Genomic DNA, 20,763 nt, shown 5'->3' on the forward strand with positions numbered 1-20,763 from the left:
ATTAAAAGATGAAACCTCTAAAGAACAGATGGTACAACATATAATAAACTCAACTTTAAAACAAATAGAAATTACCACAAATAATAGTTGGATGACCGTTCCCCTAAACGCCCCAACAGGCTATAGCGTCATTTGTGCTTCAGTAAAAAGTAAACAAATTTTGTGTCAGTATTTGTTCATACGTGTTTTTGAAAGTATAGCTATCAAATTCCTATAGGCCTACTTTTGAATATAATATATTTAAAAGGTAACTAATAGCGAAAAAAATTGACTTTTTAGAATTGCAAAACTTAACTGATTGTGACATATGTAGCCTACTTATATCGAGAATTTTCTTTTCTTCCCGAAAAACTTATTTGAATTTGAAGAAATAATATCTGTTTCAAAAATAGTTTTTTTTTTTTTTAGGGGATTGATGTCACATTAATTTTAGTTTGTATTAGTGACAGCCATATTCTTATTAGCGGTGACTTTTGTTTGGTTTAAGATTAAGCAGAGATTCAGGAAAAAATATGAGCCGTTAATAATTCTAGAAGATTTACTCAGTTGTCGAGTTTCTACACATTTGAAAGGAATGAAATTAAACGTAAGCAGCATTTATAAAAGTTAATGCCGAATGAAATTAATACGACTAGACTGATCATCACGAATATACTTACACTAAAAGACATTGTGTTTTTCGAGAGTGTTGAATAGTATTAATGGGATGAGTTGGTGCGCTGGATTCAGGACCCTTTGTCTGAGAGGTCGAGGGAAGAGTCGGCCCAGCTCTAAATGTGTACCCTTAAAAAATATGGGGAATGTAAACAGGAAGGGTGTGCAAAAGCAGAGGAAGGTTGGCCCCCAACCCCCCATTGTACTTCCTGGCTGAAGGGCCAAGAAATAGAAATCAGCACCAACGGTAGGGACTGTAAAGTCTAATGCCATATTCCTTTTTTTTTCTTTTTTAAAAGGGAGTTCAGATTATCTTTAGTTTGTAGCAAAGTGGAAATGAAATTAGCGTTCTCTGGCATTTTAGAGAGAGGGAATAGGGGCAGAAGGGGGAGGGGTTGTAGTCCAACTGTTAATTGCCAGAAGTTTTGTTGTTTTTATAATTTAAAAACGCCTCAAATTCCTTTCTAAGGAGTTCTAAAATGGTTTTATGGGTGTTAATTCTGCAGGGAAACTTCTTCTCTCTGTCTTTCTGGCGAAGATTTCCGGTCTATATCCATCTTTGAAACATTTTATACGCAAGGCATTAGAAATTTTGTATGGCTGGCTTTGATGATTTAAAAAATTCTTCCACACTTAAAAAAAAAAGTTTTCCAGTTTTGAAGTGTACTTTCTCTGTAAGGAAACCTATTCCTATTGGTGCTCACTATTACTTTTTAAATGTTTGGATTATAGACTAAAATTATTTCATTGAAGAAAAAAGAAAAAAAAATCCGGAAAAGTTTAATATTTTTTCTAACACTGAAAAACAGAAAAAAAAGAAATACATGCATCACTGTCTGTTTTCCATTTAACACAACGTGTAGCAATTCAAAAGTACTCAAACATGTATTTTCTGAAACTTTCTTCATATTAGTGAAAAAGAATCAACCAACTAATTAACAGCAAAAATTAATTTAAAAAAAATGCAAGTAATAAAAAAAAAAAAAAAATCGAAATCCAGATGTGCTCCTTTCTTTAAATCATGTCATCTGTCGTCTCACCATTTTTTTTTTACCGATCAGTCCAATTTAAGATTTTTATCATTACCCTTAATTTTCGATTTTAGCGATTTTTGATGTGAGAACTCCTTCTTTTACGGGATTTCCACTCATAGACATGTCTGCGTCGCAATCGATCGTAACACCGTTTCTCTCTATTACAGCTGTATTCCATTTTCTCTATAGATGAACCATATATTAAAATGACATTATAAGAGCTCTTATTAGAAACCTCCGGTTTCATTCTCCACAATACTTATTTCTCTTCAGATCCCTATCTGAAAGTCTGACCTTGAAGGTAATCATAATCAATACGAGTGGCATTACTACGAGAGACACTTCTAGCCTCTACTGTAACAGGGAACATATCAAATTCTCATCTAAAAAAAAGAGGACACATACCTGTTGAATACGGACCTAGCTGCCACTTCAGAAAGCCTTAAAAGGGACTGAGAGCTTTTCACAATACCTTTGCCAACGGACCTAGCTGCCACTTCAAAAAGCCTTAAAAGGGACTGAGAGCTTTTCACAATACCTTTGCCAGGGCTGTTCTTTTAGTGTTCTAGTCCTAAAGACACTAGACTGGAGACATATGAATTATGAATGGCCAAGTAAAAAGATGGCAAGGAAGCCTATTCATAGTTCCATAGCATGTTTTCTAATATTATGGAAGAGAGCTATCTGGGAGTCCCCTTTAGAAAATACTAAAATCTATTTATTAACTAAATACTTGCGAATAGATTACTCTGCTCGTTGACTATGATTAATCAAATACACTATGCAATCGTGTAACAAGAACTAGCAAAAAACGGTTTTTTATTCTAACGAATGGAACTAGAAAATTTCAGGGCCAGAAACTTTTTTTTCAGGGCCAGACTCAAGCTCTTGCGTTGTTAAGTATTTAATAGAATGTATTTTAAAACATGAAACTATCACCTTCAAGCCAATTTACCACCCAGATTGCTAGTATCAAATTGTAGGGCGAAAAGATAAAAAAGCGATGGCACCAGCCTCTATTGTTTTTAATATCACTACTGATCTATTAGTTAAAAATTGTAAAGAGTCTTGACGAAAAGAAGTTATTGTTACTGAAGCTTTGGAGATGAGCTGTTTCATCTTATTATAAAGAAAAAAAGAGAATAAAAAAACTTGGTCGAATATATATATCTCACCTCAAACATCGTCTGTTAGATAGTAATTTTAAAGCTAATCTAGTGGCATTTATATCGTGCCATTTATGTGGCATTTATAATCGGCATCCACTGAAAAAAAAGATCACAAACTACAATAAGTACCGAAAGAATTCCTGCTATTTTTAATTTATTTCATTATTTACTTCACACAAATCAGTTATATTTTCGTAAATATTACTTAAGAACTAACTTAGGAACTGGGTTACAAAACACTTCTGTATGGTTTAAACTTTGTTAAAGTGCTTTAGAACGGAGTTTCTGTTTTTGTTGGTGCTCCATTTTAAGGAGATCTTCTTTAATCAGAGCTTTCGAAATCCATCGTAGACCAATCTTCGGACTGGGTGGATATGACCAATGATCAATCTGCTTTGGACACAAGTGGTCATGCGTCAGATTTGGCTAATAGGACCAGAGAAGGAATCAATGGAACGCCCCCTCTGCCCCCGCTTGATGAGAGTCCTGCGAATTCACCAAAACCTGTTAGAATTTTTGATACCAGTGGCAACAACCCAAGGTAATTTCTAAAACTACTTTTAATTTAGATAAACAAATTTAATGCAAGCGCTCCCATACACATGACTTTAGGTTAATTCCCACTTTTACCGATCGTTACCTTCCTCAGCAACAAACGCAATCTTCAAACAACTTGAAATTTTATGTCAGTTGTAACCAAAGGGGGGATACAAAATCAGAATATTGCATATGCTTGTATAGCACACATAAGTAATTTCTTTTAGTCTAAGCAAAAAATATCCCATGTTACTTGACAAAAACCTGGCAACTCTGGCAACCGAAAAACCTTTAGAAATGGTCGGCCTATAACCCACTGTAAAATAAAATAAATATTCTTTGAGGTGCAACAATGAATCCTTAATAGAAAAAAAAGGCTTCAAAGTGGTAAAAGGACTATTTTAGGAAATGGGCGCGAATGCCACAATTGTTTTTATAATTTATAGAATCCTATGAATAGTAATTCATCTTGAATGTAATAAAAGTACTTTGGTACCATTTATTAATTTTCTCAATCTTTCGATTGAAAGTCTACTGTATTTAAGTTACAGTTAAAGCGTAGCTCAGTGCTTGTCCATTTTTAGCAGAGATGTAAGGTCCCGAAAATGTTTGGCACAATAATCACTGTTCTCCGTCAAGATGGCGTATTTGTGATTCTTTCTTAGGCAATAAGGTTGGTTTTCTAAACTTTGACCGGTTCCTCTTCATAATAAGTCTTTCCTAAATTAAATAAAATGATCAACAATAGATTTTGTCTCTACCTCTTATTGACATGACAGCAAGCACGAAGTTACTTATTGTATCACTTTCTGTCAATGGAGGAAGCAATGGAGTCTCTAGTTTAAAGCTGGAACTTGGCTTACTGACACGCGATATGGGCAGGGGGTAGGATCGAAGGTAGAGTATTGTGAAAGTCTACTACAGACAATGAGGAACTCCTTGCCAGTGCTTTTTGAGCATTCCATTTTAATGTAACTTTCCTTTAATACATTCATACCGCTGAAGATATTTAATATGCATATTTGCCAGTAGTCCGTTAGGCAGAAATGAACAATATTATAGTGTTTGTAGCAATTGTTTTTGATTTTGTAATGTAATTGTCTGCGTCATTTCCCATAACCACATCTTACTGTGCAGGTTTACCCCCCCCCCCCCCACCCCATTTATAGTTTTTCAAAATTCTTGATTTTTCGTTATACAGTCAGGACTCCTTGTGATTTTCAGTTTTTCTTCAGTACATAAGTTACATGTATTAAATCATTATCGAACAAATAATAATGGTAAAGTATAATAATAATAAATGTACTGGAATAAGTTTGCTCTGTAAATAGTCATAAAAGAAAAAAAAACTATGGGACTTTTAGGCAGGTTTCTTAAAAAAGTTGCCTCTAAATCTGTTATAATTTTCGGAGACTATAATGTAGATATAACAAACACAATGTCTTCCTGATCACAAACACAATGTTGCCCGAGACATGGTTTATTAAATGACTTGAGGCTCTGTACGAAACGGAAATTTAACAAGGAACTGAAAAATCATAAGCTAATGCTGATCCAGAAAAATGTAATCTGTATTGTTGAAGACCCCACCAAACTCTGGAAGTACAGCAAGCCTGCCGAAGCCCAGAGTGCTAGTGTGCCTGAAAAAAGTGGGTTGAATATTTTGCATGGGAGTTAAGTGCTACCAACAAAAACATAGAGGAGCTTTTTTGAAAAACAGCTTGACTTTGTTCTTCCAAATAAGACGAAATCTTTCCTGGTTGTGTCGCCAAGTGCTGTTCACTCTTTGATTCTAAAATTAAAGAAAAAATATCCCTCTAGGGTTGATTCTATTTTAGCAAGGCACCTCAACTTGCAGGTTCTTTATTCGAGCAACATTTAGCACTACTGTTTCAGATGATTCTTGTTTGTGGTGTAGTCCCTTTGCAATTTTGTATCGGAAAAATAACTCCCATCCTTAAAAAGGGCAAAAAAGACGCTTCTCTGTGCAGTTCTTATCGCACCAGTACCATCTCTTGTACTACTTTCAAGCTCTTTGAGTCTTTTTTGACAAGAGATATTGAAGAAAATTGTTCCGCCTCTTCTCGTCAGTTTGGGTACCATTGAGGCTTAGGTAGAGAGCTTGCTCTCTTTCTGCTTATAAATGTGCTGAAGGATATTGAAGAAAGAGGTGATTTCTTGGTCTTATGTGCACTCGATGTTGCAAGAGCTTTTGACTCGTGTATATATTCGCAGGTTTTGCTTGAGGCCCTTTTGAAAGGTATTGATGCTGCGGTAATCACTTGCTTAAGATACATGTATAGAAATCTGAAAGCTGGAATTAAAGATGGTAGCCAACTATTTCTGATTCTGAAAGGTGTAGGCCAAGGAGCTCTGACTTCTCTAGTTTTGTTTAATAATCAGGTTACCGGTGCTCAGGATAAGCTGAATTATGCTTTTATCTTCAAAGGAGTTGATATTTCGTTAGTTACGTTTGCAGATGACCTACTAAACCTTTCCTGTACTTTTCAAGGATGCTCTTCAATCTTTGAGTTTCTCCAAGAAGAGCACGAACCCATGGGTTTGAGCTTTAACACTGATAAAACAGTTGTTCTACCACTCCACTATAAAGGGAATAGAAATTCAATAAGTCTATCCGGCTCTGAGGTTTCTTTCGCTAGAAGCCTTACTTACCTGGGGATGCCTATTGGAGCAAACCTGAAAGAGACTGTAAACCTGGCAATTAGAAATTATGCCAGTAAGATCCAGGCTGTGTATGCCTCCCTGGCTTCAAACATTTCATATCTAAGTAGGGTTCACCGTTCTCACTTATACACTAGCCTAGCAGTTCCTCACTTACTTGCCCTTGCTACTGTTTGGTCTTGCTTTAATTGTGGCAAAAGAAAGCAAGTTCATCTCCTTTACTTTAAATTTGCAAAGTATTTAATGGAACTTCCAACTTGGACAAGTAACTCTTTTCTGCAAAGAAAGTATCAATTGGTAAGCCCAGCTGGAGCTATTGAGAAGCGCATTTGTAATTTCTCTACCGAATGCCAGAAGTCTTCCCATCTTTGGTCATTTCTGTTTGTCCCTTGTTTGTAGTTGTCAAAGCGTGTTTTTATTTCTGTTTTCTTTTATGGTCTCTTTTTTGTTTTTTATTTTCTAGATTTTTACTCTGTCTTTTTCTGGGCTTTCTGCCCAGTTTTTTGTGATGGGTTATAAATAAAATGATGATGATGATGTTAGTCATCATGGTGAGAATCAATAAAAAAAAAAAAAAAAAAAAAAAATTAGAAATATCGAATGATTTGACAATGAGAATTTTTTCAAGGCCTGATTTACTCGAACCCAGTCAAACTGGTATGAAAACTGGACCTCCTGTGCTACCTAAGCCCAATGCAGTGCCTGTTTTACCGATGAAAAAGAACAAGCCAAAAAGTTTAGTAGCACCTCGGATGGGAACAGGATTAACTTCGAATGGTAGAACTAAAAATTCCAAACATAGTAAGAAGTCAATTGGAATATCTCAAGTTCGTAAGTCTCTTTTTGTTTTCCTATTTCTTGTACATAGTATGATTAGAAATCTTATTAAGACTAAATGCTTTAGTAGTTTTTTCCTAAAACATCATATTTATCTTGAATTTTAATCAATATGTCTAACTAATTAGACAAGAGTTCGGCACTAGATAAACTCTCATTGGTAAGAAAATGGAATGAAACATGCATTCAGTATTAGGTTTTCGAAAAAAAGAAAAATCTGAACTGTTTAATTCATATTTACAAATTTACCTTTTCTTTCATTGCAAGAGATCGACATAACAGTTGTTTACTTGCTAAGTTCCCTAATATGACCTCTTGTGTATGTATTTTTTTCTGTTTTTAAAGTAATCAGGTGTATGAAGCACTCTCTTTTAGAAATAACACAATTTAAAAATATAATCATATCGGAACAGCAAAAAAAACTGATTCGGAAAACAAAATTTTGGTCATCTACACGGATTCTTGTGGAACTGTACTTGGTGTTATAGTGGCTCTAAAATAATATGACCCCGTAATTGACTATTTAATGGAACAAGCCTTTATACCCTTTTCTTCAGAGAAGTTGGTTTCATTATCTGAAGTATTTTGAAAATACTTAAAAATACTTTTCTTATCTTTTGAAATTCTTTTCCTTTACTATGTCACAATTGGAAAACTTCGCTAAGTGTTCCAATTTATGTGCTCCATTTGTAGTTTTTATCTCTTTAGGCAATAATTTCCACTAAAGAATTCTGTTATTTTCTAAAATAAGTGGTGATAACAATTGTATCTGGAATTATTAATTGGAATGTATAATAGACCTTACGAAAATTATCCACATTATGCAGTTGCAATTTGTTTCCTAAAAGACCCTTTACTCTTTTTTTTAATTTCAAAATAACTATATTTTTAAGTGAGGAAGCGGCCGATATGCGTGGAGTAGTTTGTTCCTTCCCTGCTCAAGAAAATAGCATCATCATGACAATCGCATGTAAGCTATAATACACATAAATCTAAGTCATAGCAAAGGACATCTACGTTACGGGGAAAATCATAGAGAGTAAGTGCACTATTTCTGCAATCTGGAGCACAAATTGTATTGCACAATGAATGAGACTTAACTTAATGAAATAAGACTTAACTTAATGAATGAGACTATTCACCAATTTAATGAAAGTAGAGACTTACCTTCTCTGACAATTTGGTATTGATGGGAATTAGGCAAATTCTTTATTTCAGATGGAATCAACAGCATCCTGAGAATAGATGAGAGTTTGGATCCATTATCGTCGACAACTGGCCATGAATTTGATGTAGAATCTATATTGCAAGGTGATTCAACTTTGAACTCAACAATGACGCAAAGTGAGGATGACTTGAGTACTGTAGGTGGGCAGCCAGACATTGATCCCCTTATGATACGAAAGCAGCTAGAAGGACTAGAAACAATGTATTTCGAGGTATAATTTGACCTCTTTTATTTGTTTAATTTAACTTTTATAACACAAGGCACTTTCATCACCATAAGACTTTTTAAACACTGTTGTACGTTGTTACTTTCTTTTGCAAAGTACTATTTCTTGATCAGAAAGTTTAAATATTTACACCTCTTTTTTGAACTTTAAATTTAGAAACCTTGTATGTTAGAAGCTTGTTAGTGTAGTGTTTGTAATTAAGTTAAGCTCTTTTTATTGACAGATTCTATACCTTTTGTGTGAGTTTGTACGGGTTTGTTTGAATCGTGTGTCTTTTTCGTTTTTCTTATTTGTTCTTTTTTCGTAGAGCTTACTGTGACAGAGCATTCGTTTTTCTTTAATTCTAGCTTATTTTCTTAAATTTTAGGTTTTGCCTCGTATCACCTTACTTTTTATCTCTCCTAGAAGCTTAGATTCTAGAAAATTTCCAGGAAAAATAATATTCACAATAGTGGAAAATAAAACAAATGGGAAGCCTGCCTCTTCATCCTGTCTGTTCTGTTCGGTAGCTTAGACTTCTTTCTCTCTTTTTAGAATTTTTTTTAGCATTTTTATAGCTCAATCCAAATACAAAAGTTAAAAAGTTGCATTATGCCGAATGGTTCTCTTGTAAGCCATTCAAGTCCCTCGTTATTATTATTTTTTCCTGCTTTGCTTAAACGGGGTCATATATTTTATAATTTTGTCTAGATATATTTACTAATCTCATTAAATCTCTGAAAATGTTTCAAAGAGTGGGTTCTTCCAGCACTATTTTGGTCTCCAAAACCTCTTGGTTCTGTGGTCTAACTCAACTTCATGTCACTTCCTTAGAAACAAGACGTAATAAACCTAACATCAACTTCTGGATTTCTGGTTTCGCCATGACGACCTTCCTCCATACGTAGACTGCGTTCCCTCCCAATATATATATATATATATATATATATATATATATATATATATATATATATATATATATATATATATATATATATATATATATATATATAAACAGGAAGATTTGCTGCTGATAGAGAAAGTAAGAAAAGAAAGCGTGCCGAGGAATCAGAGCAACCTGAAAGTTATCGCCTGGCATTCAGGTACAACCCAGTCGATGATTATAGCTTGAGTAGATGTGTTCAAATCGTGACAATGTCTAAAATTTGTCCCTATTGCAAGGCCTTGAAATTCAATGGTGAAACAATGGGAATGTGTTGCGCCTCAGGAAAAGTTAAACTTCCTCTATTGGCTGCACCACCGGAGCCATTGAAGACTTTCCTTACTGGAACTACGTCAGAATCTAAGCGTTTTTTGTCAAAAATCAGAAAATACAACTCATGTTTCCAAATGACGTCGTTTGGAGCCCAAATCGAAAATCCAGATCAATTTATGTCTACTTTCAAAGTAAAAGGGCAAATTTATCATAGAGCAGGGTCCCTTCTACCATTCTCAGGCGAGAATCATAAATTTTTACAATTGTACTTCATCAGTGATAGAAATTCTGAATTGAATGCACGTTGCGAAATTTCTCCCAACGTTGAAAGGACAATCGTTTCCCAATTGCAACATCTTTTCCACGAAAATAATAATTTAGTGCGTCTGTTCAAAACAGCCATCGATTTGATGCCTACTGATACGCATAAAATTGTTATTTCCGCTGACAAAACGCCACCTGGCCAACATGTGCGTAGATACAATGCTCCAACTATCGACGAAGTGGCAATCGTTATGGTCGGTGATCAGTTTTTACCTCGAGATATTATTCTTCATAAGCGAAACGCTCAGTTGTTAAGAATTGCTGAAACTCATCGATGCTACGATGCCCTACAATATCCTATCATTTTTTGGGATGGAGCCGACGGCTATCACTTTAATATTAAATTGATGAATCCAGCCACTAACAAAGAAATGAATAAGAAATGCAGTGCAATGCATTATTATTCCTATAGACTAATGATTCGGCAGGATGAAGAAAATTATATTTTAAAATGCCGTGAATTGTTTCACCAATTCGTCGTTGATATGTATGCTAAAATTGAATCAGAACGTTTGCTATATATCCGCCTGAATCGGACCAAGCTCCGCTCTGAACAATACATTCATTTGCGAGATGCAGTTATAAATGACGGTAATACCACAAACGTTGGAAGATTAACAATTTTACCTTCATCATATGCTGGCAGTCCCCGTCATATGCATGAATATGCTCAAGATGCTATTGCGTATGGTCTCTATGGTCGTCCAGATTTATTTATTACATTTACATGTAATCAATCTTGGGACGAGATACTGCAGCTTTTACTTCAAGGACAATCGGCGGTTCATAGGCATGACATTACGGCCCGTGTCTTCCGGCAAAAGTTGAAATCACTGATAAACTTCATAGTAAAACTTGAAGTGTTTGGGTCAGTGCGATGCTGGATGTACTCAGTGGAATGGCAAAAACGAGGTTTGCCACACGCACATATACTAATCTGGCTACATAAAAAAATTACTTCGAACGAAATCGATGATGTGATTTCCGCTGAAATACCTGATAAAAATGTCGATAAGGGGTTACATGATATTATTGTAAAAAATATGATACATGGACCTTGCGGTGCACTGAACGAAAATTCACCATGCATGGCCAAAGGAAGGTGCACAAAGCAATATCCTCGACTTTTAGTATCAAACACAATTACTGGCAATGATGGTTACCCACAATATAGAAGAGGATCTACTGAAGATGGCGGTAAAACAGCAATAATAAAGAAGTGTAACGGTACCACCATCGAAGTAGATAACCAGTGGGTTGTTTCATATTCCCCATTATTATCAAAAACATTTAATGCACACATAAACGTTGAATACTGTAACTCCGTAAAGGCAATCAAATACATATGTAAACACGTCAACAAAGGCAGTGACATGGCAGTTTTTGGCTTGCAGCCCGAAATCAAAGATTTCGATGAAATCGTACAATATCAGGCTGGAAGATACATAAGCAGTAATGAAGCTGTTTGGCGAATTCTTTCATTTCCGATACATGAACGTAGTCCAGCTGTTGTTCACTTAGCGGTACATTTACAGAATGGTCAACGTGTTTATTTCACGGAAACCAACGTGCAACAAAGAGTCCTGAATCCACCGGATACAACATTAACAGCTTTTTTTTCGCTTTGCAAAAATGATTCTTTTGCAAAAAAACTGCTGTATACTGAAGTGCCTTCGTATTACACGTGGAATACTAAAAATAAAGTATTTGAACGTCGAAAACAGGGTAAGTCAGTCGACGGCCAACCTACCATCTTCAAAGATACTACGATAGGAAGACTCTACACCGTTCACCCCAATCAACATGAATGCTTCTTTCTACGCCTGCTTTTGGTGAATGTACCCGGTCCGACATCCTTTGAGTATTTGAGGACTGTAAATGGTACTATACATGACACTTACCGTAGTGCATGCCAAGCTCTGAATTTATTGGATAATGACCAACACTGGGATAACTGCATCAATGACGCTTGCGAAACGTCAACCCCAAGTCAAATTCGTGCATTGTTTGGCATCATTTTAACAACTTGCTCTCCATCAACTCCTACAGAGTTATGGGAAAAATATAAGTCAAAAATGTCCGAAGATATACTCCATCGAAAACAGTTAGAGACGTCAGATATAACTTTTGATTTTACATCAGAAATTTATAACTACACTTTAGTTGTTATAGAAGATTTGTGCGTACGTATGGCAAACAAACCTCTTCAGGATTTGGGAATGCCTTCACCTAACCGTATCGCTGCTGTTTCGACATGTGTAGAATTGGATCGTGAACAAAGTTACAGTACGAGTGATCTATTGTCGTATGTACAAAATAACATTTCCAAGTTAACGTCGGAACAAAAAGACATTTATGATACGATAATGCTTTGTGTCGATAACAACGTTGAAGAAATTTTCTTTTTGGATGCGCCAGGAGGTACTGGTAAAACGTTTGTGATAAAACTGATTCTGGCATCAATTCGATCAAAAAATTATATAGCGTTGGCAATTGCGTCGTCCGGAATAGCCGCAACATTGCTGCCTGGTGGAAGAACTGCTCATTCCGCTTTGAAATTGCCTCTGAACTTGCATTCTACAGAAACTCCCACGTGCAATATTTCCAAATCATCTGGGATGGGTAAAGTATTGCAGCAATGCAAACTTATTATTTGGGATGAGTGCACAATGGCACACAAAAAATCGCTCGAGGCTCTGGATCAATGCTTGAAAGATTTGCGAGGGAAGTCGAAACCCTTTGGCAGCACATTAATATTGCTTGCGGGAGATTTCAGGCAAACATTACCTATAATACCTAGATCAACTCCTGCAGACGAAATGAATGCTTGCCTGAAAAATTCTAATTTATGGGCACACGTAAAAACATTAAAATTAACTACAAATATGCCGATTGCAAAACGATGACTCTGGTCAAACATTTTCAGATCAATTGCTGGCAATGGGAAACGGAAAGCTCTCAGTAGACTCAATTTCAGGACGTATACAACTACCTGCTGATTTCTGTAATTTAGTGACGTCCAAAAATGAATTGATTGAAAAAGTATTTCCGAATATTCTAAAAAATTATAAAAATAATAAATGGCTAAGTGAAAGAGCGATTCTCGCACCCAAAAATATAGACGTCCACGAAATCAACAATATTGTTTTGACCAAGATTCGAGACCAGGCAGTCCTTTACAAGTCAGTCGACACAGTTTTGGAATGAAATGAAGCGGTTAATTATCCATCTGAATTTTTAAATTCCATAGATCTTTCAGGGTTTCCACCACACGTGCTACAACTAAAAATAGGCGTACCAATAATACTTTTAAGAAATGTAAACCCACCAAAGCTTTGCAATGGCACTCGACTTGCCGTAAAAAAAACAATGGAAAACCTAATGGAGGACACAATCTTGACAGGGCCTTTTGAGGGTGAGGCTGTTCTTATTCCTCGCATTCCCATGATTCCAACGGATCTGCCTTTTCAATTTAAAAGATTGCAATTCCCAATTCGATTAGCATTTGCAATCACCATTAACAAAGCTCAAGGTCAATCATTAGAAAAATGTGGTATAGATCTTAATACTGATTATTTTTCCCATGGACAATTGTACGTTGCATGTTCGAGGGTCGGTAAACCTGACAATCTATTTATATGCAGCGACAATTGGACAGCGAAGAATGTTGTATATTCGCAAGTTTTACGCAGTTAATTTGTATTTTGGAACCAAATGAAGCGGTTAATTATCCATCTGAATTTTTAAATTCCATAGATCCTTCAGGGTTTCCACCACACGTGCTACAACTAAAAATAGGCGTACCAATAATACTTTTAAGAAATATCAACCCACCAAAGCTTTGCAATGGCACGCGACTTGCCGTAAAAAAAAAACAATGGAAAACCTAATAGAGGCCACAATCTTGACAGGGCCTTATGAGGGTGAGATTGTTCTTATTCCTCGCATTCCCATGATTCCAACGGATCTGCTTTTTCAATTTAAAAGATTGCAATTCCCAATTCGATTAGCATTTGCAACCACCATCAACAAAGCTCAAGGGCAATCACTAGAAAAATGCGGTATAGATCTTAATACAGATTGCTTTACCAATGTACAATTGTATGTTGCATCTTTGAGGGTCGGTAAACCTGACAATCTATTTATACGCACAGACAATGGGACAGCGAAGACTGTTGTATATTCACAAGTTTTACGTAGTTAATTTGTATTGTATCTATCTATCTATCTATCTATATAAAAACGAGTTGTGTGTATGCATGTTTGTTTGTTTGTAAAAAGAGCGTTTGCATATGACGTCATTATTAGTAAATACGGCTTTGTATATGGACAGACAATGGGAAAGCCAAGAATGTTGTATATTCGCAATTTTTACGTAGTTTGAAACACATATATAAATCTATCTATATTCACAGGTGGGCCACAGGGACACAACTACAATGGCGCGTAACTAATATGGCGCGTAACGACTTACGCGCGCGGGGGGGCTTGGGGGGCCCCCCAAGCCCCCCCGCATATATATATATATATATATATATATATATATATATATATATATATATATATATATATATATATATATATATATATATATATATATATATATATATATATGTAGAAGAAACATATTTAGGAGAAAAAAAATCATGAATTTTTTTTTCAAAAATTGAAAATTGAAGACAGTGAACAGAAATAGTATGAAAAGACATTAAATTGCATAAAAAGCAAAAAACTGGTAATTGCAAAAATATTTATACATATTTTAACAAGGAATTAAAATAGCTCAAAGGGATTAAAATAGCTCAAAATCCTTAAAAAGAAAACCAAAAAATTGAAGCTTAGCAGAAATCGTTGTTAGAAATTCGATATGCTTTAATAATCAAACATCTTTGAAAGGATGCAGTATGCAAAGTCATTTAATTGCTTAAAGAGCAAAAAACTGGTAATTGCTAGAATATTTGTATATATTTTAACAAGGGATTACAACAATTCAAAAACCTTAAAAAAGAAAACCAAAAAATTGAAGCTTAGCAGAAACCATCGTTGGAAATTGGATCTGCTTTAGTAATCAAATATCTTTGAAAAGATATAGTTTGAAAATACATTAAATTGCGTTATGAGCAAAAAACTGGTAATTGCTTAAATATTTGTATATATTTTAACAAGCGATTACAACAATTCAAAAACCTTAAAAAATAAAACCAAAGACTGAAGCTATTTCTGAAATTGGTTGATCTCCCAAAAAGTTCCATTTCTATTTCAAATTTTTATTTTCATTCATAATAGTAAGGATATTTATGTTCTTTTGGAACCATTTTCGTGATTCTGCAATTCAATTTTCTTTTTTTTTTATTCAATATTCTCAAGTCTTAAAATTACTGTTTTTCAGGTGATGAAAATGCTAAATGATAAGAAGCTACCTGGTGGGAGTCTGTTAAAGTCACAACAGAGGAAGTTAAATGGAAGTCTTTCTTCCATTCCGAGCTCAGTTTCTAGCAGGCCTATTTACCGCGATAAACGAAAATACGAAGACAGACTTAGATCTAGGGATTCTAAGGTGGGATATGTTTCGTTATATACATCTTTTAACGTGGTATTTTTGTGTATATTAACCAAATCTCTTACAGTATTTTACTCGATAGTTACTGAAAATTATATGTTCTTTTTCAAACCCTTTCACTAGGTCTTATTATGAATTTATCATCTGTTTAAAAGGTTAAATTGTGTTAATTAGCCTTTCATATATTTTCTAGAATAATTGAATTATTGGCTTTAGTTAAATGGAACAAGAAAGTAGACGTAAAGTTTTGAATTCTGCCAAAATTTAGTGCAATGACAAATGGTATTTAAATCCAAAAACATAATCATTTCAAATTCTGGTAATCTGAAAATGGCTGAAAGAGGCTTGTCTGAAGTTATCCTCTATAATAATAACAATTATGAGCATCGTTAATCGAGTACTGTTTGTCTCCTGGCAGGATCTCGAAAATAGTTTGTGCTAGAAGTATACTAAATTAGTTCTTAGTGACGATTTCGAATCGATTTAACCGTTACATTCATGAATTTATGTTTTACTATTACATTTTTACCCAGAATGATTAAGTCTTTGCTCAATGCTGCTTTTTTCAAAAAGTTGGAACCATTAAGAGTTTAATCGTTAGATTTCTTTTTCTCATCTGGAAACTATTCCTCATAGTCAATTAAATTCAAATACTAAAATACTTCACATCAACACTATGCGTCATGCTAAGTCATGCGAGTCATGATTCATTGCTCAACCAGTTAAGTGCTTGCTATTGCCTATTCTATGAATGACATAATGAAATGAATGAAGATTGTTATTGCTAAATTATATGTAGGCTGTGATAGAACGAAAACTTTATATAAGCTGATAAAACACGATTTGAAAATACAAACCTTTTCCTATACAAAACTCAAGAGTGGAAATGATTAGCTATTATTCCTCCAAAGTGGTTTAAAGCTGAAACTATTCGTAGTATAGGATTAAAGCAATAGTACTGTGAAAAAACAGAACTGTGAAAAAGAGGACTGGTGGGTTTTTTTTATTTTAGTTATTTGAAAAAAGTTAAGATGGGTAAGCAAAAAAATTGAAATAAAAGGAGTCGTCCAGATATTGATTCAAGCGAGGATATTGCTGCAAGCACCCCAACCACGTCAGGAAACCTGGATATTCGGAAACCAGTGACAACTCAGATTTCGTTACTGACACTATCAGAGAGTTTTGCGACGATGATGGACGTTATACGCGAAGTTCGTAGCTCAGTGCAATCAATTGAACAGCGATTTATTTTAGTACAGAATAGAATATAAGTACTTGAATCGGAGGAAATAGCTTCAGGGTGTGAAATCTTCCGGATAAAGTTTTGCACAAATGCAATAGAAAATGACGTTTTTTTGTTGAAAACGATAATTTCATCCTGCAGTCAGAAGTGAAGTAGTTTATAGAAAAGACCCTGTGTATATCCGATAGGCATATGGCTGCAGAGCCTAACGAAGATAATGTGGTTGTATGGAATGCAGTCTATGAGGATGAAGATCAAGCTAAACATATGTTTACCGAGATATGTACAGATTAACTAAATTTACCAGTGATACTTCATTTTTCAGCCATTGCAATAAAAAAGGATAAGAAATATTTTAAGGTTAATATAAAATACTGTGGAAACAAGGTTAAAATACTTAAAAATGGGAAGAAGCTTGAAGGAAGAAAGATTGCAAACCAGGTAAACACCTATGTGAGTGATGATGCCCCATTTCATGCGAGAGAGGTGAGAAAGAAAAAAATATAGGAAAAAATCTTAAATCGATGGGTATCATTTCATGGGTGACAAACACTGCTTCACCTTATCTTCAGTTTGAATGTCTGTGCAGTATGAAAATGAAGTTTACATGTGACGAATGGATTGAGGAATTAGCACATAAGCTTCCCCTCTCCACAGGCTCCAGAAGTGCTAAGAAATGAGTGTTTTATTGAATGTGTTTAATTTATTGATTGATTGACTATCTTCTCTTTTTCGCTTGGTTTAATCAAATAGATAAAGAAAAGTTGATAAAGATAAATTTGAAATGTTTGGGTTGTCGCTGCTTTTTCTTTGGGCGTAAATAATTTTATATTTTTGTTAATGAGAAAATTCTTTTAGTGGGTGGTAGTAGGCTTATCTATTTTGAATGTTTTTTTTGTATTTGGCTAGGTCTAGATATATGTTTAGTTCATAATGTATTTTTTGCCACCGCAATACCATCACATTCATTAATTTTTATTGATAATGGCTAGAGATATTGTTTTACCTCTGGGGAGCAGTAATGTCATGCACCTTGATTGTCGAAGGGTTGATTTTTCCAGCCAGTTTAATGAAATGATAATAGAAATTTAGATATTAATGCTACTGAGATTTTCACAAATGAACCATCAAGATATATTTTTAAGGAGGATACATTAACCTTGCATTGTGATAAGGACCGTTTTTGCCTTAACATTTTTCATTTGAACTGTCAGGAACTGAATTCAGCGCATAATTTTCTGTCGAAACTTATAAATATTAATGTCTTTCAGGTGATCATTTTAACTGAAACGTGGCTAAAAGATAATAACTCACAACTACTAGACATCCCTGGTTGCAATTTACATGTAAGGAATCAAGAGAGTTACCAACATGGAGGCCTAATAGCTTATATTCAGGCTGAGCATAAGGCTTTAATAAGAGAAGATCTTACAGAATATTCAATAAAAAACAAGTTTTTTCTACTGAAAGTAAGGAGTGACATTAAAACTTAAAACGAAAACAAATTATTCTGTGTATGAAAGGGGTTGTCCCCTCTTCAACGCCTCGCTCCTTACACTAAAGTTTTTTACTGTTTTAAAAAATAGACCTGTGAGAAAGAGTCAAACTTTAGCGTAAAGAGCGAGGCGTCGAGGATGGGATAACCCCTTTCATATACGGAATAATTTCTGCTCGTTTTAAGTTTTAATATCGCTCCTTACTTTCAGTTGAAAAAACTTGTTTTTTTTATTTGATTTCTGATCACTTTTGAAATAATGCTAGGAAATCTGACCCCACTTCCACGGAGAAACCTCCTTACCATGGATATGTCCTCTAGACAAATCAATCCCGGTGAAAATTCACCCTGGACAATTACTCTTAATCACTAATCGTATAAAATTGAGACGGAAAAGAAAAAGCAAGACATATAAAAAGAATTTCGTGTAAAAATACTGGCAAATTCCTGCAGTGTATAATTTCCCGTCACAAGCTCAATCCCTGGAAACTACCCTCCCCACGGGAAACTCCGCCTTGGAAACACCCGAGCAGAAAATCCCCCCCCCCCAAATTTGTCCCCATTTATTTCTTTAGAAATAAATGGAAATATTGATTAGTTAAAAATAATATTTAAAGATAAAATGGTCATTTGGGGCTACCTCCAAACGTAATACTTGGAGATGGCATTTGAATACATGTCTTTAATGGCTTTGGATAGATGCTTTGAGATTGCTTTTAATGTATGAAAAAAAAGAAATAAATAATCATGTTATTATACTTAAATCTTACCACCCTAAAAAAATTATAGTCGTTTTATTTTACTTAATTATTACTACCCTACGTTCTACGTTCTTGATGAGCTGTAGAATGACTACTATTGTCGTCTGAGCTTTGCTCCATCTTTTTGGCAACATTTCGTACCCCGTGTTTGACAAGTTCATAGAGGCTAAGAGTCATTCATTCATTGAATAAAAAAAGGTCATTCACCTATTACAACACACATGTGATTGCACAAAAAGAAATTAAGATAAGCCAGAATTCGATTACAAACAGACATTGTGTGGTTTGAACCAGATTTCCAAATGGATCTCAAAGAAGCTTCCAACTGGATTCTAAGGGCCTTCCTTCATTTTATTATTCTGATATTTCTACTTTTTTTTTCTGTCAAACTGGATTGAATAAAAATTTTTTTTATTGTTCTAACTCATGATAAATAACTGAAGAAAGTTTTTGGGAGCCTTCTATTCTTCAATGAACACGTTCATGCAGATTTCTAATTTCAAAAAATACTTTACTGGAGTTTCTCTAATTTTCCAAAAGATCTACCTTTTATGTTTTTTTGGGTGGGAAGGGGGGGGGCCTTAGGCTTGGGTAAATTACTGACATAAATATTGAAGCTAGGGAGCTTAATTTTCTTAAGCTTAAAAAAACAGGTTCCACACCAATAGCTAAAATGAAATTCAAGGTGTAATATGCAAGAAACACTGAATCTGCGACTTAAAAATTATCATAATGACCAGCTTTCTGATTAGGTGGTCCAGTTTTAATTCTACTTTCTGTTATTACCTCAGAATTCTCGTGTTTTTTATTACAGAGAAAATTATTCCAATTTTCATTTGAAGTCGTCCGTGAATTGGTCTCACGTTCATAATCATTTTACAAAGCTGAATAAGGGTCAGTTTTGATGACTCCACTCTAGAATATGCGCATCTGGTAATAAAAGTAAAACCTTTCGTGCTTTATGCATGGGTTTCATATTAAGCAAAAGTTACTATCTTCACTGAAAGTTAAGCGACGCAACGCCGAACTAGAAAAAAAAATAATAATAAGATTTTAAGAGTTTGTATTTCCAGTCAAGGTCTTAACTTTCGTTGGATTCAACCTGAAATTCCTTAAAACATGTTTTTTTTAATATGTTTGTTGAATGTCTGGCCATCCATATGTTTATGGATGGCGAGTAAAAAAAAGTATTGCCCTTTTTGATAAGGGCAATCAAAATAGATTAATCAAGAATAGATAGGGCAATCAATCAACCCTTATCAAAATATAGGTTTTTGTTTATTTTCGTCCAATGTAAAGCAAGCAAAAACTAAAAGAATAGGTTTTTTTTTCATTCGATCATTAACTTTTGTGAATTAGTTAGGTAAAATGTATGGTTTTATTTTTTATGTTCAGGTATAACAAGAATTTCTTCTGTTGTCAGTTTCACATGCTTGGAATTTGTTTTTGGTTGTGAGTTAGGGCTGTGTCTCCACAATGATCAAAAGAAGAAAAAGAAAGAAGTTTACCCTGCTCTTTTCAAAGAAATAAAAACTGCAGACGGGGAAATTCATGTACGTTTAAGTTCCAAAGTCATTTCGTGTTTACTTATGATACTAATCTGAGTACGGCCTGAGATATGAAATAATATAGATGTATGCACAAAAAAGGAAGTGGAAGGGGAAAAAGTTGAGTATAAATACTTTACATTATGAAACATACTTTTTGTTCAAATGCTAAAATTACCTCAAAGAAAAAGCCGTACACTTAACCACAGTTACAGACAAAAATATGCAATCGTAGGTTAAGGGGTTAACTGGGAGCTATGCTGCAATCTTC

At 34.6% G+C, this 20,763-nt stretch overlaps 1 protein-coding gene across 6 annotated transcripts in view; it reads left to right on the forward strand.

Moving 5' to 3' along the window:
• The window catches only part of LOC136029356 (uncharacterized), an 83,705-nt gene that overhangs the window by 52,098 nt on the left and 10,844 nt on the right, over positions 1 to 20,763 (forward strand). For 4 of the 6 annotated variants that reach the window (XM_065707661.1, XM_065707663.1, XM_065707665.1 and 1 more), the window contains 4 exons: positions 3,188 to 3,398; positions 6,705 to 6,907; positions 8,132 to 8,352; positions 15,276 to 15,443. In XM_065707661.1, the coding sequence (XP_065563733.1) occupies positions 3,188 to 3,398; positions 6,705 to 6,907; positions 8,132 to 8,352; positions 15,276 to 15,443 (803 nt within the window). The remainder of the gene's footprint in view (positions 1 to 3,187; positions 3,399 to 6,704; positions 6,908 to 8,131; positions 8,353 to 15,275; positions 15,444 to 20,763) is intronic. The other 2 variants (XM_065707662.1, XM_065707664.1) reach the window with 1 other exon arrangement.

This window comes from Artemia franciscana, chromosome 7 (assembly GCF_032884065.1).
Source record: "Artemia franciscana chromosome 7, ASM3288406v1, whole genome shotgun sequence".
Classification (NCBI taxonomy): Eukaryota; Metazoa; Arthropoda; class Branchiopoda; order Anostraca; family Artemiidae; genus Artemia; species Artemia franciscana.